Below are 13,577 nucleotides of genomic sequence, written 5' to 3'. Positions count from 1 at the left end.
GTTAGGCATTCAAGTGGTTTTGATTGATCACGTGATCAAAGCACTGCGAGTACCTTACCTCGAAAACGCCAGTGCTCGCAGTAGAAGTATAGCGGGGATTTGTGACGTCATATATTTCCTAGGACGCTGCGGCTGTATACTGCAGTCCATAGCGGAACAAATTTTTGAACAGTGGGAGCACTATACAGTACTCGCAGTGTATATCGGAACATACCCTAAGTATTTTGTGTTGCATCGCATAACCTAAAAACAGTTACAGTAAAATTATTTATTACCGTCAAAATAATTATTGTCTGAAAAATACTAGCTTAAAATTGTAGCTTAAAATGTAATAAATGTAAACAATAGGGGAATATAGATTTAGCCATAATATTTATAAATTTATGTTTTCAAATTTTAGAGACATGGATTCGACAAGTAAACCGTTTAATAAGAAAAGAAAACTAGATAGAATACATTCGAAAAATGGTAAAGTTAAGAAATTTAAATTAGAATTGGAGACTAAAAATACTGATGCTAATAATGACTGTAACCTGCCTAAAGATATTGAAAAAAATAAAGTCAAGGTAAGAGTAAGAAGTATATTTTAAGTACTGGTGGTATATAATAAACACATTGATTATTTTGTTCACATATATATTAATAGGAGTATCCCCTAACAAGTGACAATTATGTTACTTTGCTTACCTAAAATCGTCTTCTAAGTATGTATGTACTATAATTACAGTTACCTACTCCTACCTACCCTCTTTGTTAAGATATATGACAGTGGTGAAGTTGTTTTTATCGATTATTATAACTAGCTTGCAGAAGGAATCCAACAATTGATACAGATACCTAGTTTAAACACTATTGCTGTACACCTGGCTATTGTGCAGTTATTATTTTCTTGGCTTCTTATATTTATTTTCTTCAGTAAAGTAAAATTAATACTTATCATTTTAATTTTGCAGGTGACCCTATCTCCTGAAGAAATTAACAAACAATATCCAATATTAAATAACAGTGAACTCGTGAAGAAATTCCTTGGTGTGCCAATGACTAACAATCAAAAGGGTATAAATTTATATGTATTTAATTTAATTTGATACCTATATAATAAAATTAAATTTAGTTACCAGACCAGTAGGTACCAGATAAAGGAAGTAGGTATTAGAGATTTTGATGTGGTTAGGTATAGGGACATTTCACGTGAAGCGGACAGGGAAAAAAAAGTGAGGTTCTGAAAATCGACCATATTCGGCCCATTTGTACTTCTAGTAGGTATGAATGTGTACGCAAAATATTTTTATTGTATAGTGTATATTTACCAAGTTATAGGTTTCAAAAGAACTGTCGTTGATTGGTACTACAATTTTTCGAAAGTAATTTTTCGAATTTAACAAATCTACTATAAAATATTTTACATAGCGATACATATTAAAAATATTCTGTTCTTTTTGACAGTAAAAAAAAATTTAAAAATTTAAAAAAAATTAATGGCCAAAACCGGAAGTAAACTTTTCAAACCAGAATTACAGTCACTTCGACCAATTTTTTTTTATTTTTTTTTCTTTCAAAATATAGCTTAAATGATAATGAAAGTACACTAGAAAATTTAAAATGGGATCTCTATTAGTTTAGGAGATACGTTGAATAATATGCACCCGCGTCGCAAGGGGCGCCATATGTAGCGCTTGCAAGGTTGAGCAGTTTGCGCGATATTGCAACTTTATTAATATTTTATATCGTTTTAGCGTATATTTATCCTCATTTAATGATATGAAATAAGTTTTATTAATATAATATAATATAAATATAACTACATAATACAAATATAAGTTAATAATATATTATAAAGAAAAAACGTTTTTGGAGCAGTAGAAAAGTTTTATTATTTGCGAAACGTGACTAATAGCGCCATCTGTTAGTAACGTGTAGTACTTTTTTGTCTCAGATAGAGTCAAACGGTCAAACCTATCTACAAGAAAGAGATAGAAATATGACGCCTAGCGGTTTCGTAACTTAAACTTTAGTGTTGCTTTAACCGCTCAGCGACTTCTGCACGTTTTAATCTGTGACAGTTATTATTATTAATGGCGCCGTACGGTGATCGATGTTTTAACCCATTTCACTTGGTACTTCATCGAAAATTTAAAAATTTAAGGAAAATATCTAAAAAAAATATCTGCTCCAAAAACGTTTTTTCTTTATATTATATTATTAACTTATATTTGTATTATGTAGTTATATTTATATTATATTATATTAATAAAACTTATTTCATATCATTAAATGAGGATTAATATACGCTAAAACGATATAAAATATTAATAAAGTTGCAATATCGCGCAAACTGCTCAACCTTGCAAGCGCTACATATGGCGCCCCTTGCGACGCGGGTGTATATTATTCAACGTATCTCCTAAACTAATAGAGATCCCATTTTAAATTTTCTAGTGTACTTTCATTATCATTTAAGCTATATTTTGAAAGAAAAAAAAAATAAAAAAAAATTGGTTGAAGTGACTGTAATTCTGGTTTGAAAAGTTTACTTCCGGTTTTGGCCATTAATTTTTTTTAAATTTTTAAATTTTTTTTTACTGTCAAAAAGAACAGTATATTTTTAATATGTATCGCTATGTAAAATATTTTATAGTAGATTTGTTATATTCGAAAAATTACTTTCGAAAAATTGTAGTACCAATCAACGACAGTTCTTTTGAAACCTATAACTTGGTAAATATACACTATACAAAAAAAATATTTTGCGTACACATTCATACCTACTAGAAGTACAAATGGGCCGAATATGGTCGATTTTCAGAACCTCACTTTTTTTTCCCTGTCCGCTTCACGTGAAATGTCCCTATAGCTTTTTGCTTGAAACTATATACAGATAATTGTATCACATATCTCCTCAACCTAAAGAACATTTAAAGAAGTATCAGACTAGAAAATACTAATAGTAATAGACTGTTTCTTAAGAAGAGTTTTTAGTTTTTGGCCATTCTTTTGATTGGCATCATAAAAGTAGGGGTGTTTTTTTTTTACATATAAGTCGGTTCGATTCCCAGACGAGGCAAGTAATTTTTAGAAAATCTTTCAATGCAGAATGACTAACTTTTAAAAATAACATAAAGTCTTCTTTTAGTAAAATACCCTATCGACGATATTTAAGGTACTTTCCCTTCATGTCCGATAACTTTGGGACGCCCTGTATTGGTAGGAGGTGGTATAATCTGCCATTTCACAGACTAGCGGACTATCGAAAGTGTACGGCATTTATCTTTTATTGAAGATGGTCTAAAATATTAATAACCTGTGTTATTGCCGTACAGATAAAAGTCACCGGAAAATGACTCTTTTCTGAGGAAAGTAATTTACCCCATACACCTATGTGTTCCACAAAAAATGTACGGCATGCTGGAAAATGTTATCTATTTGTGAAGTACTCTCAAGATTATTTAATTTTATGTTGTTCTATATCATCATCACCTATATGCTAATCAGACATATGTTGCACCCCTTGGCTTTCGACCGCTCCTCTGGAAATATGTACGGCGTTTACGGGTAAAGTATCTGTATATGTGTCCAAAAGGAATTACACAAATGCCTTACAGTAATAAATGACCTATATTGCTTCTGCAACTGTCGTCGAATTAAAAATTTTCACCGACTTCCGGCACCATCACTTTAGTACGGCACTAGGTTTTTCGACATTTATTTTTAATCATCTATACACTTATAATAAAGCCGTACATTAATAATTAGTCGAAGTTCCCCATTTGTACCTGAGAAAGTCCATTCACTCACGTACTCACATGTACCGCCCAGAAATGACGGCATAGTGCTCAGAGCTATTTTCAGATATAGTAACAGCCTTCTAAGCGTAATTCACGTTGGGTCATTTCACAGATATTTTTTGTTCATGGGCTTGTGGTCTATAACACACTTTTATAAATGCGTGTTTGAACATGCTCAAACTGCATTTGTTCAAACAGGTCTCATTAATAAAAGACCGTATTTAAAATATGAAACAAGATTTTTCTACATCTGTTTCCCATCTTTAGGAATTTAATTGTATTGCTAATTTTAAGACATCATGTTTTTGGAGATATATATATAATAATAAAATATATATATATTTATAATGTTTTGAGTATTATTTTATTTTAGGTAGGATTCGACAAATGATTCGAGACAGCTTAAAAGGTACAACAGAGAATCCACTCCCAGATGTTATTCACGGAAAAATGCAGTCTTTAATAAAGTCTTCCAAAGAGTTAACCGAAGCAGAGTTACGAAAAATTCGCATTTTATTTAATATGCTTAAAACTTCTCTTCAACATGGTATTGAAGAAAAAAAAGTGAAAAAGCAAAAACCAAAGGATAAGACAGAAGAACTGTCCAAAGAAAAGATACAAAACACAAACAGTGAAAAGGAACAATTAAATGAAAATGAAGATAAAAGCGTGACAGCTAAAAAAGAACAAAAAGTTAAGGGGCCCAAGCGATATGTGGTTTTTGTGGGTAATTTACCTGTTGATATTGAAAAAGAAACTGTAAGTATTTTTGACACATATATGCTAATTACATTATTAGGCCAGTCAGTCAAAACAATTAATTCATTATAATTCCAAAAGTTTTCAAATTTTGATGTAAGGTCGGGAGTGGTATTAAAACAAACTATAAAATTTTGCAACCTGCTCTGCGGTCCGGAACATTGTTAAAAATAAGTTTTGGTCGTGAAAAAAATTCCAAAAGTTCTGCAAACTTGGGGAAGTTTTCGATATAATATTTCATATCACGTATAAAATATTAAAATATCGAGCAAAAATTAATTTAATTGCAATTTTAACAATGTTCCGGACTGCGGACAAGGTTGCAAAATGAAATTTATTGTCGTCCCAATGTACCATTCACTTGACCGAAGTTTGAAAACTTTTGGAATTATTATCAAATTTTCGATTTCGAATGTCTATAATGACTGGTCTATATCTGGAAGTTGCTAGTTCAGGAGAAGGGGCGAAAAATCCTTTCCTTTCCTTTATAATATTACAGTTGTACAAAGGGTTCATTTTCCCAGTTGTTCCTATGATTAACAATAATGTTACGATATACAATAATGTTAAGAATAAATAATAAAAAGTTTGTGCTTTTTAAATCGTTTATTTTTGTTCAACACCAAGTCATGCGAGCTTAACAATGTTGACCATTGACCTTGGAATTTAATAACTGGTGGAAAATCTTACGTTAATAAACAAATTTCCAGATCCTACAGCATTTTGCAGACTTGGCGGATAAAATAGTGGATGTAAGGTTGCCTAAACAAGAGGAGGGTAAAAAGAGTTCCATAGCATATGTCGAGCTTAAAGATGACCATAGTTATGAGGTAATTAATTTTTTGGTTTATGCAATTCATAAAGTCAATAGATTTTAATGTTTTTGATATGCCATTGAGATTTAATTGTATTTTATATGGAGGAGAATGCAGAAGGAAACTAATTGCACACCCATTAAGAAACAAAGTGTGTTTTAAATGTTTTATCAATATAACTATTTTCAGTATAGCCTACTCTTGCATGATATCAACATGATTTAATTGAGGATAAATTTTTTAATTCTTTACATTTCAGTTAGCACTATCGAAGCATCACTCAATGTTGAATAACAAGAGAATCAATGTACTATATACTACTCAGAAGAATAGCAAAATAAGTAAAAGTGAGGCTAAGGTAAATTGTATAGACGTTGATTATGTACTAAATTATGTATTACAAATTTAGCAGTATTGGCAGATCCTTGTTTTGTAATTAAAAAAATCATGATTAAAAAAAATGATTTGATTTAATATCGAAAACTGTCACAGACAGGCTGTTTTTCTTAATCTTAAGTTTTCCTTATGAATATGAACTAAAACCATTTATCAAACATTTTAACATAAAATTATTGGTGCTGCTATAAATATTGATACATAAAAAATTCGACTTAGGGTCCTTCAAGAAAAGAGCGTAATTCTTAAAAGGTCGGCAACGTACTTGCCACCAGCCTTCTGGAAATGTGAGTGTCCATGGGCGGCGGTATCATTTTACATCAGATGAGCCCGTTTGCCTCCTGTTACATAAAAAAAATGTTGTGATTTTATATTAAATCGTAATATTATATAAAGGCGCAACTAGCTTTTTTTAAATATCATTTCACTTAATTTAATCTAAGCGTCGAAATAAAGTATTGACTTTTTTGAAATACAAAGACGAATTATCTTCTAATGTTTATTTTCTAATATGTTACAGAGTACATCGGCGAAATTAGTAGCCTTACAAAAGTCTGGTAAACTGATAGGCAGTGTCCCTCTCAATAAAAAAAGAAGTCATAGAAGAAATAAGGCTAAACGTGCACGTGCTAAAGAAGAAGCAGCAATCATAAAAACCTGATTGGTTATGAACTAACAATAAAACTATTTTTTTGTATGTTAATTGTAGTTTTTTTTTTACCATTCTTTGCTTCTAACGATCTGCTTTATAATGCCTTCCTTATGACAAAAACTAATTGCGTCGGTAGTTAATTAGTGAACTTGTAATTTTATATAATATGTGTCCCATGTCATAAGTTCCTACATATGGTTCAATTTATTTAATAATTGGAGCGTTCAAGTATTACGTCACGCAATTTTTGGAGATTATTGACCCCCCCCCCCCATGTAACGCGCCGTAACGTTTTTCTGTACCCAAGTATAGTAAAACGTTTCGTGACCACCCAGTGACCCCATGCGAATCTCAGGCGGTGGTAGAATAGAATGTAAATCAAATAGGCAGAAAAAAAACAACAACAGAGTGCTTCAAAAATTATTTATTTTTATTGTATATATAATTTATATATCCATTTATAGTTAAAATCAACCGATTCACACAACATATAACTATATCCATCACGTACGCCCATTGGACGAATACACCAAAATATGTTTCGCATTTTACTGGCAGTATTGAAAACATATCTTGGCAGAGGCTACTAACTACAGATTATTAATATTTTTTTGTTTGTCCTTTTAACAGAGTATATTAAAAAGCTGCATAAGTAGTAATACTTTGAAATACTATCAACACATTTGTGCTGAAGGAATGATGTTCAAATTAAAATGTATACAATGTCGCAACAAACAAAAAAGCCCTTCCGCTTCAAATAAGTACTAAATTTGGAATCATAAAAATAAATAAGACTTAAAGAATATGACTCGCGCCCTCATTAATATTATTATATTTATTTTGTCACAATATTTTATCAGTTAATTTCAAACGTGAATTATAAAGAAAACTTGAAAAATGAATTATTGCTCTGAAAATATATAGAAATAGTTTTTGTAATGGAATCTATAAAATTCCGTCAGTATCGAAAGATTTACTTGGTCTGTCACACATTGATAGAAATATAAGAAGTATCATATTGGAATCTTCAAATTTAGATTTTTTTGTCTTAAAATATAAAATACATTTCAATGTTTTCTTTGTAATATCTTGTTTGATAAGTCTAAGCCCATTCATTCTTAACTTATTTTCGAGATTTCCAGAGCAAGCAAGGACGAACTTTAAAACGCTTTTAACCAACTACCAAAATTCTTTATACGCTACAACCACATTTCCTGTACACCATAGTTAAAAACATTAATTTAATAATGGAATACGCATTTCGTACATTGCACAGATTCGTATCTATACAAATAACTGTAATGATTTAAGACATTAACAATTTATGAATCACTTCAACGAAATACAATATTAAATAAAATGAGCATTCCATTAAAAATCGATATCGCGCCATATATTAAAAGTTAACATTTAATTTTTATATTTCGCGCTTAAAGTTTAGAACGCAAAACAATTTGCGTCGACATAGACTAAAATTCCAATTTCAAAAATGAAAAATATTTGGCGTATTTTTATAGTTGACATACACAACCTCATTCGACACTGGCCACCGAATTTAAATTTCGAATCATCTCGGATAGTTTCGTTGCAAATTAACAAAATCGACAAGTGACATTGACATTTAATTAAAACATTATCTATGCTTAGAAATAATTCTCGCACTAATACTTTTTAAAATCTTACTTTACGCTATTTACACCAGCTACATTTAAATACAATTACACTCGTAGTGTGCGCCATTTTTACACAAAATTAACGTGTAATACAAATCGGTTAGTTACAGTATATTTAAACATTTGTGTAACTTGCACAGACTCAGGTAAATATCAATGAGATTCCTGCATTTTGTCAGAAACATCGTTGGAATGTTATTTGTTCATAATTTGACACATGATAATTTTCACTTTTTAAGGATTTCTTAAATCAGATCTTCTGATGTAGTCAAAAAATAGTGAATAACACAAAATCTTCTGTTCTTTGTTTGAAAGATCATCCAACGTTTTAACAGAAGTGTCAGAGTCATTATAGTACTTAAGAAATCCTTATAAACATCAGTCTAACAATGCAAACATTGCCTAATCGATTGTAAAATAATCGATAAACCAATCGACCGACTATGCATTTTCGACAGGATGGCAACAAACGCTAGACCGGTCGATCAACGCTTCAATCTAATCGCAAATAATTAATAGATCAGTTGACCAACTAGTTGCCCAATCAGATCTGCGCCCAGCGCGTCTCAAAGAATTGTCGCATGCTGTGTCCGGCTCGGCCACACGGACTGTCATCTTCGTTAAAAATCTCACAATTACTAAATATGAGGCGTACGTCCGATGCGAATTCTTCCTTGCATTTGTATCTGTAAATAAATATTACATCTTATCACTGTAACGTCATTCATTTCTTAGTTATGATTTGTAAATTATCCATTAGCCATTATGTCATAGTCCAACAAAGTCGAATTTTAGGATAATAAAAATCGTATAAATTTCATGTAATTACTAAAGTAAGTTTTCTAGGGATCGCTGAACAAGGTTTATATGATCTGAAATTATGTAATTTATGTGCACTTTTTCTTTTTTAAGTATCCTTTTTTTATTATCCCTTTCACTGTTTACGTATGTTTTAATTGCTTTGCTTTGTTCCATTAGTTTAGTTTTAGTAACTATACATATATGTCTTATGTAGATTTGCACTTCTTGCCCTCACCCTATTTAATTTTATTTCTTTTCTCACAGTTGCCTGGAAGAGATCGCTCGAAAGCGATAAGGCCAGTTGCCCTCCTTTTTACTTAATTATTTTAATTGTACTGTACATATTTCTGAATACAACAAACAAAATGTTATTAAATATACTAACATCTGGGTTCTAGCGAAGCAGTTATTGTTGTAACTACTTGCTTTAAAAATTATCAATGCTAGATGCAAAAAAGGGTCTGCCCCATTTAAGAACATTTATAGTTATAAGACAATAGACATTAAACTAAATGTATAAACTCTTACCCTGACTCTTGAAGCTTCCTTCGGATAGTGGACAAGTCCATTGGATTCTTAATGACTTTCTTGTACTGCGGGAACTGTTTGGTGTTGACCGGAATCAGGAACGGCCAAGCGTGCTCGTGACATTCCATTTCGCATAGAAGGTTTCTGAAAGGTTAAAACTCAATATAACACCAAATCTCCGAAAACAGTTCTATGCTAGTTTATTATTGACTGTGGCTTGGTGTAGTACAGTGTTACTAAACTGTTTTACTATCACTGTGTACTACGTCATGTACTTAGTGCCAACTATGTCTATAGACTCCTGTAAGTAAATTTTATATAGGAGTCATACTTAGAGCTAAGGGAGCGTTCAAGTATTACGTAACGCAATTTTTGGAGATTATTGACCCCCCCCCCCATGTTACTCGCCGTAACGTTTTTCAGTACCCAAGTATAGTAAAACGTTTAGTGACCATCTAGTCACTCTTTTGATACTATTAATGTAACTAAAGAGTGACTAGATGGTAATTTAACCCCGCCCCGCCCCGCATCCTAACGATTTTCAAAAGGACACCCCCCCCCCCCCAAAATACGTTACGTAATACTAACGCTCCCTAAGACATCTTACCATAAATCCCCCAGTAGACGATTCATATTGCATTTTCATTGTATTTTTAACTGCTCTTAGTGTTTGTGTACATGTGATAAACGTTTCTCAATACCAAAGACCATGATTATAACTTTAAAAACAAGTTTCCATAAAAATGTTCACTATACTAATAAAAATCTTGATAAATCAATCAATACAAAAAGCTATTTTTTTAAGACTAAGTAATAGTAATCTGTTAAGATACCCAATTTAAAAAAAATTGAATTTTTGTATGTTTGAATTTGACTAAATTAATTTGCTGGCTTAATATAACTCACTTGCAAAACTGTAACTCCTTATTCAGTTTCTTCGCTGTACTCTTTTCTTTCTTCGCACGAGACAACAAGGGGGCGTTCTCCGGTTCGTGATTTTCGTGTCCTACAATGTTAAATAATATTTTTATTACCAAATTTATCTGGTTAAAGATTTACACAATTGTTATATATACAAGTTGGGTTCTTAAACCAAATTATAATTGTATTTAACTAATGAATAGTAAAAAAATTGAATACAAAATTGATATAAGATTTACTTTAAAACTAAAAATAAATTACTCAAAAATTTTTACTAATCAAGGTTTATAGTACGAATATGCATACCGTAATTATGTATTAAATAAATTGAACAATTAACTAACATGAATAAAGGAGGGAAAGAGTTTAATCCAACTTACCATCAACATGTGGTTCTTCGTGAGGTATGGCGCCATTTCCGGCCACAAACTGAAGTGCGCGATGCTTTTCCGGTGTACCATCCTCAGGCATTGGTAATGGTAGCTCAGATACTGTATACAAATTTTTATGTTGACATAAACAAAAAATAATAATATTTATTTATGTTTTTAAACTTCGTTACATTATAATTATCATAAATTATTAAGGACGGGGAACGGGAGGCCTTATCGCTAACAAGCTATCTTTTCCAGGCAACCCTAGTAAGGAAAAAAACTAAAAAAAAAAATAGTAAGGGTAAAGTGCATTAATTACTGAATCAATAAAAATAAAATTACAAGTAACACTGAAATATTATACAATTAACATAAAGTCATTAAGTTTGGTAGTTGTATTATGTATCATTATATTTCGTTAATTAAAATACATATTATAAAATAATAATCATCCGTCTTTTGTTTTTATTAAGTCAGTTGAACCAAAAAAGGGCTCTACCCTGCTTTTAGTTACAGTAACACAGATATTCACTAATAAATTAATTATACAAATAATTTAATGTAAATAAATAATTTTATGTAGAATGTTTAATGATAATTATGTTAAAATAAAAATCGGGTTAAGAATTTTAAATCGTTTTTGAGAATATAATATGTACATCTTCAAAAACTCCTTATATATTTATTAAGAAAAAAAGTTTATTTTAAATTGAATTCAGAGGGCAGATTATATTGTAGACTGGTAATATTAAAAATGAATTTATTAACAAGGTCAGCAGTGAAAACTTACCAACCAATGCCCAATTAGTTCAAGTCATTGCAACATTCATAATGTTTAAATTACTGTAGTAAATCTATGTCAAGTATCATAGTATAAGATCCCGATATACAACGACCTTCACCGAGATGCTTATTTAATGAAACTTATTTTATATTTAATTTAATATGTCAATAAATATAATCCATATGGGTTGCCTAGCAAATTTCAGTCCAGAGTATGTTTAATTAATATTAAAAAAAATTTTTTTTTTTTATAATTTGCATGTAGTAAATTTTTTGAACTTTTTTCATTCAATATTTTTAATCAGGGTAGTATTATATATGTATCACTAAACCCTTCTTTTATACTAAAGATGTATATATACTTTAGTGTCACATAAAAAATATACACATTAATAATTAATTGATTAAAAACAACCTAACGTTTGCATATTCTATGGGCTTCATACTTTCGATTGGTTTAGAATTTATCTAATAATCATACCGGTGAAATGTTAAAAAAAATTTTTTTTTTTTTAAATTAATTAAACATACTCTGGACTGAAATTTGCTAGGCAACCCATATGGATTATATTTATTGACATATTAAATTATATATAAAATAAGTTTCATTAAATAAGCATCTCGGTGAAGGTCGTTGTATAGCGGGATCTTAGACCATCAGATAACATATTTATGTTACTAAACTAAATAGTTTTGAACAGATTTGAAATTTAGCGAGAATCGAACCCAAAACCGATCGAAACAATTCAAAGTTACTAACCATTATGTCCATTCTCGTGTTCAACACTTTCTTCCATTTTGTCGTGGTCCTTCTCAGGTGTACATAACACGTTAGGGGTACATTCTTCCGCAGTTGTCGATGTTGAGGCGTGAGATGGCGCTGGACTGGAATTAATAATAACACTTTATTTACATCACGATATCACAAAATAGGAAAAAAAACAGATAAAGGATGATAATGTGCATTATGCGGTCTTATAGCTAAAAGCAGTTTCTGGACGTAAAATACTAAATATTTATATTTTTACTGCACTCAAATATAGCAGCTACTATTAATAATAAAATATTATTGTTGTATTTTATATAATCATTTTTAATTGTGTTTTGTTTGTATTTAAATGTGTATAATGTATATAAGGGAGCGTTTAAGTATTACGTAACGAATTTTGGGGGGTTCCTTTTGTATAACGTTACGATGCTGGGGATTGAATTATGCGTTATTGTTAATATTATTTTCGACTTTTAGGTATAAAGAATCACTAGGTGCTCACGAAAGGTTTTACTATACTTGGGTACAGAAAAAGGTTACGGCGCGTTAAATGGGGGTCAATAATCTCCAAAAATTGCGTGACGTAATACTTGAACTCTCCCTAATGTATATCACTTATATAAATATTCTTATTATAAGTGTAGCTGTGGGAATACTGGAAAACAAATTAATAAATAAAAATGCATGCAAAAGGTAACAACGGGTATAAACAAAGATTTATGCAATGTAGTCAGTTGTTTCTTGAATGAATATAAAGTCTGCTGCTAGAATTATCTTTTTTTTATCATAAAGTCAAAATAAAGAAAAGCATTTGAAACTTCAGTTACGTAAATAATATACATATAGCCCGGTCATTACGCGTGGTGGGGCATAGAGTTAGTTTAGTAGAAAAAAGCTAAACAATCAATTGACCGTGAAAAACAAAATTCAAGTTTATTTTAAATGTATCGTATTTGCTTAAACCAAGACAATCTTCTGTGAATCTGGTGTGCTGGTAGCATTTGTTTTTTTAATTGCATGGAATAAATTTGCGTTATTGCTAACTTACCTAGGTACCATAGATGCGTCTAGATCAATGTTAGACATGTCCTTATGTTTGGAGTCGCGTTTGTTTGATTTACGCGGTTTCTTGGGTGGAGCACGCGATATGCAATGAGCGCAATACCACTTGCCGCGAGGATTCTGTAATAAATTAATTAGATATCATTTCAAGTGTATCTTATTTATAATATGTTAAATAATAACTTAATGTTTGCCTTACAAACATTTTGTAAAACAAAAAACTTGGTGCTTAAAAAGAGTGGCGGAGAGTTTATTACCA

At 30.8% G+C, this 13,577-nt stretch overlaps 2 protein-coding genes across 7 annotated transcripts in view; one reads left to right on the top strand and one right to left on the bottom strand.

Annotated features, from left to right (window-relative positions):
- Positions 1-214: 214 nt before the first annotated feature.
- On the top strand, positions 215-6,458 carry LOC125057166. Of its 3 annotated transcripts, none has more exons than XM_047660668.1 (7): positions 215-258; positions 401-566; positions 954-1,056; positions 4,159-4,544; positions 5,255-5,374; positions 5,619-5,717; positions 6,276-6,458. In XM_047660668.1, exons 2-7 carry the CDS (start codon positions 405-407, stop codon positions 6,414-6,416), a joined length of 1,011 nt encoding a protein of 336 aa, XP_047516624.1. In that variant the 5' UTR covers positions 215-258; positions 401-404; the 3' UTR covers positions 6,417-6,458. The 3 variants fall into 3 exon arrangements, with proteins under 3 accessions (XP_047516624.1, XP_047516621.1, XP_047516623.1); XM_047660665.1 differs by having other exon boundaries at positions 215-328; XM_047660667.1 differs by having other exon boundaries at positions 221-316.
- Positions 6,459-6,813: 355 nt separating this feature from the next.
- The window catches only part of LOC125057017 (bromodomain adjacent to zinc finger domain protein 2B-like), a 64,141-nt gene continuing 57,377 nt past the window's right edge, over positions 6,814-13,577 (bottom strand). For all 4 annotated transcript variants that reach the window (XM_047660426.1, XM_047660424.1, XM_047660423.1 and 1 more), the window contains 6 exons: positions 13,305-13,438; positions 12,248-12,372; positions 10,711-10,821; positions 10,316-10,415; positions 9,410-9,553; positions 6,814-8,766 (listed from right to left, as the gene is read on the bottom strand). In XM_047660426.1, the coding sequence (XP_047516382.1) occupies positions 8,625-8,766; positions 9,410-9,553; positions 10,316-10,415; positions 10,711-10,821; positions 12,248-12,372; positions 13,305-13,438 (756 nt within the window). In that variant the 3' untranslated portion in view covers positions 6,814-8,624. The remainder of the gene's footprint in view (positions 8,767-9,409; positions 9,554-10,315; positions 10,416-10,710; positions 10,822-12,247; positions 12,373-13,304; positions 13,439-13,577) is intronic.

Source organism: Pieris napi, chromosome 16, assembly GCF_905475465.1.
Source record: "Pieris napi chromosome 16, ilPieNapi1.2, whole genome shotgun sequence".
Lineage (NCBI taxonomy): Eukaryota > Metazoa > Arthropoda > Insecta > Lepidoptera > Pieridae > Pieris > Pieris napi.
The sequence above is the reverse complement of the archived record's forward strand: the minus strand, read 5'-3'. Positions and strand labels throughout refer to the sequence as shown.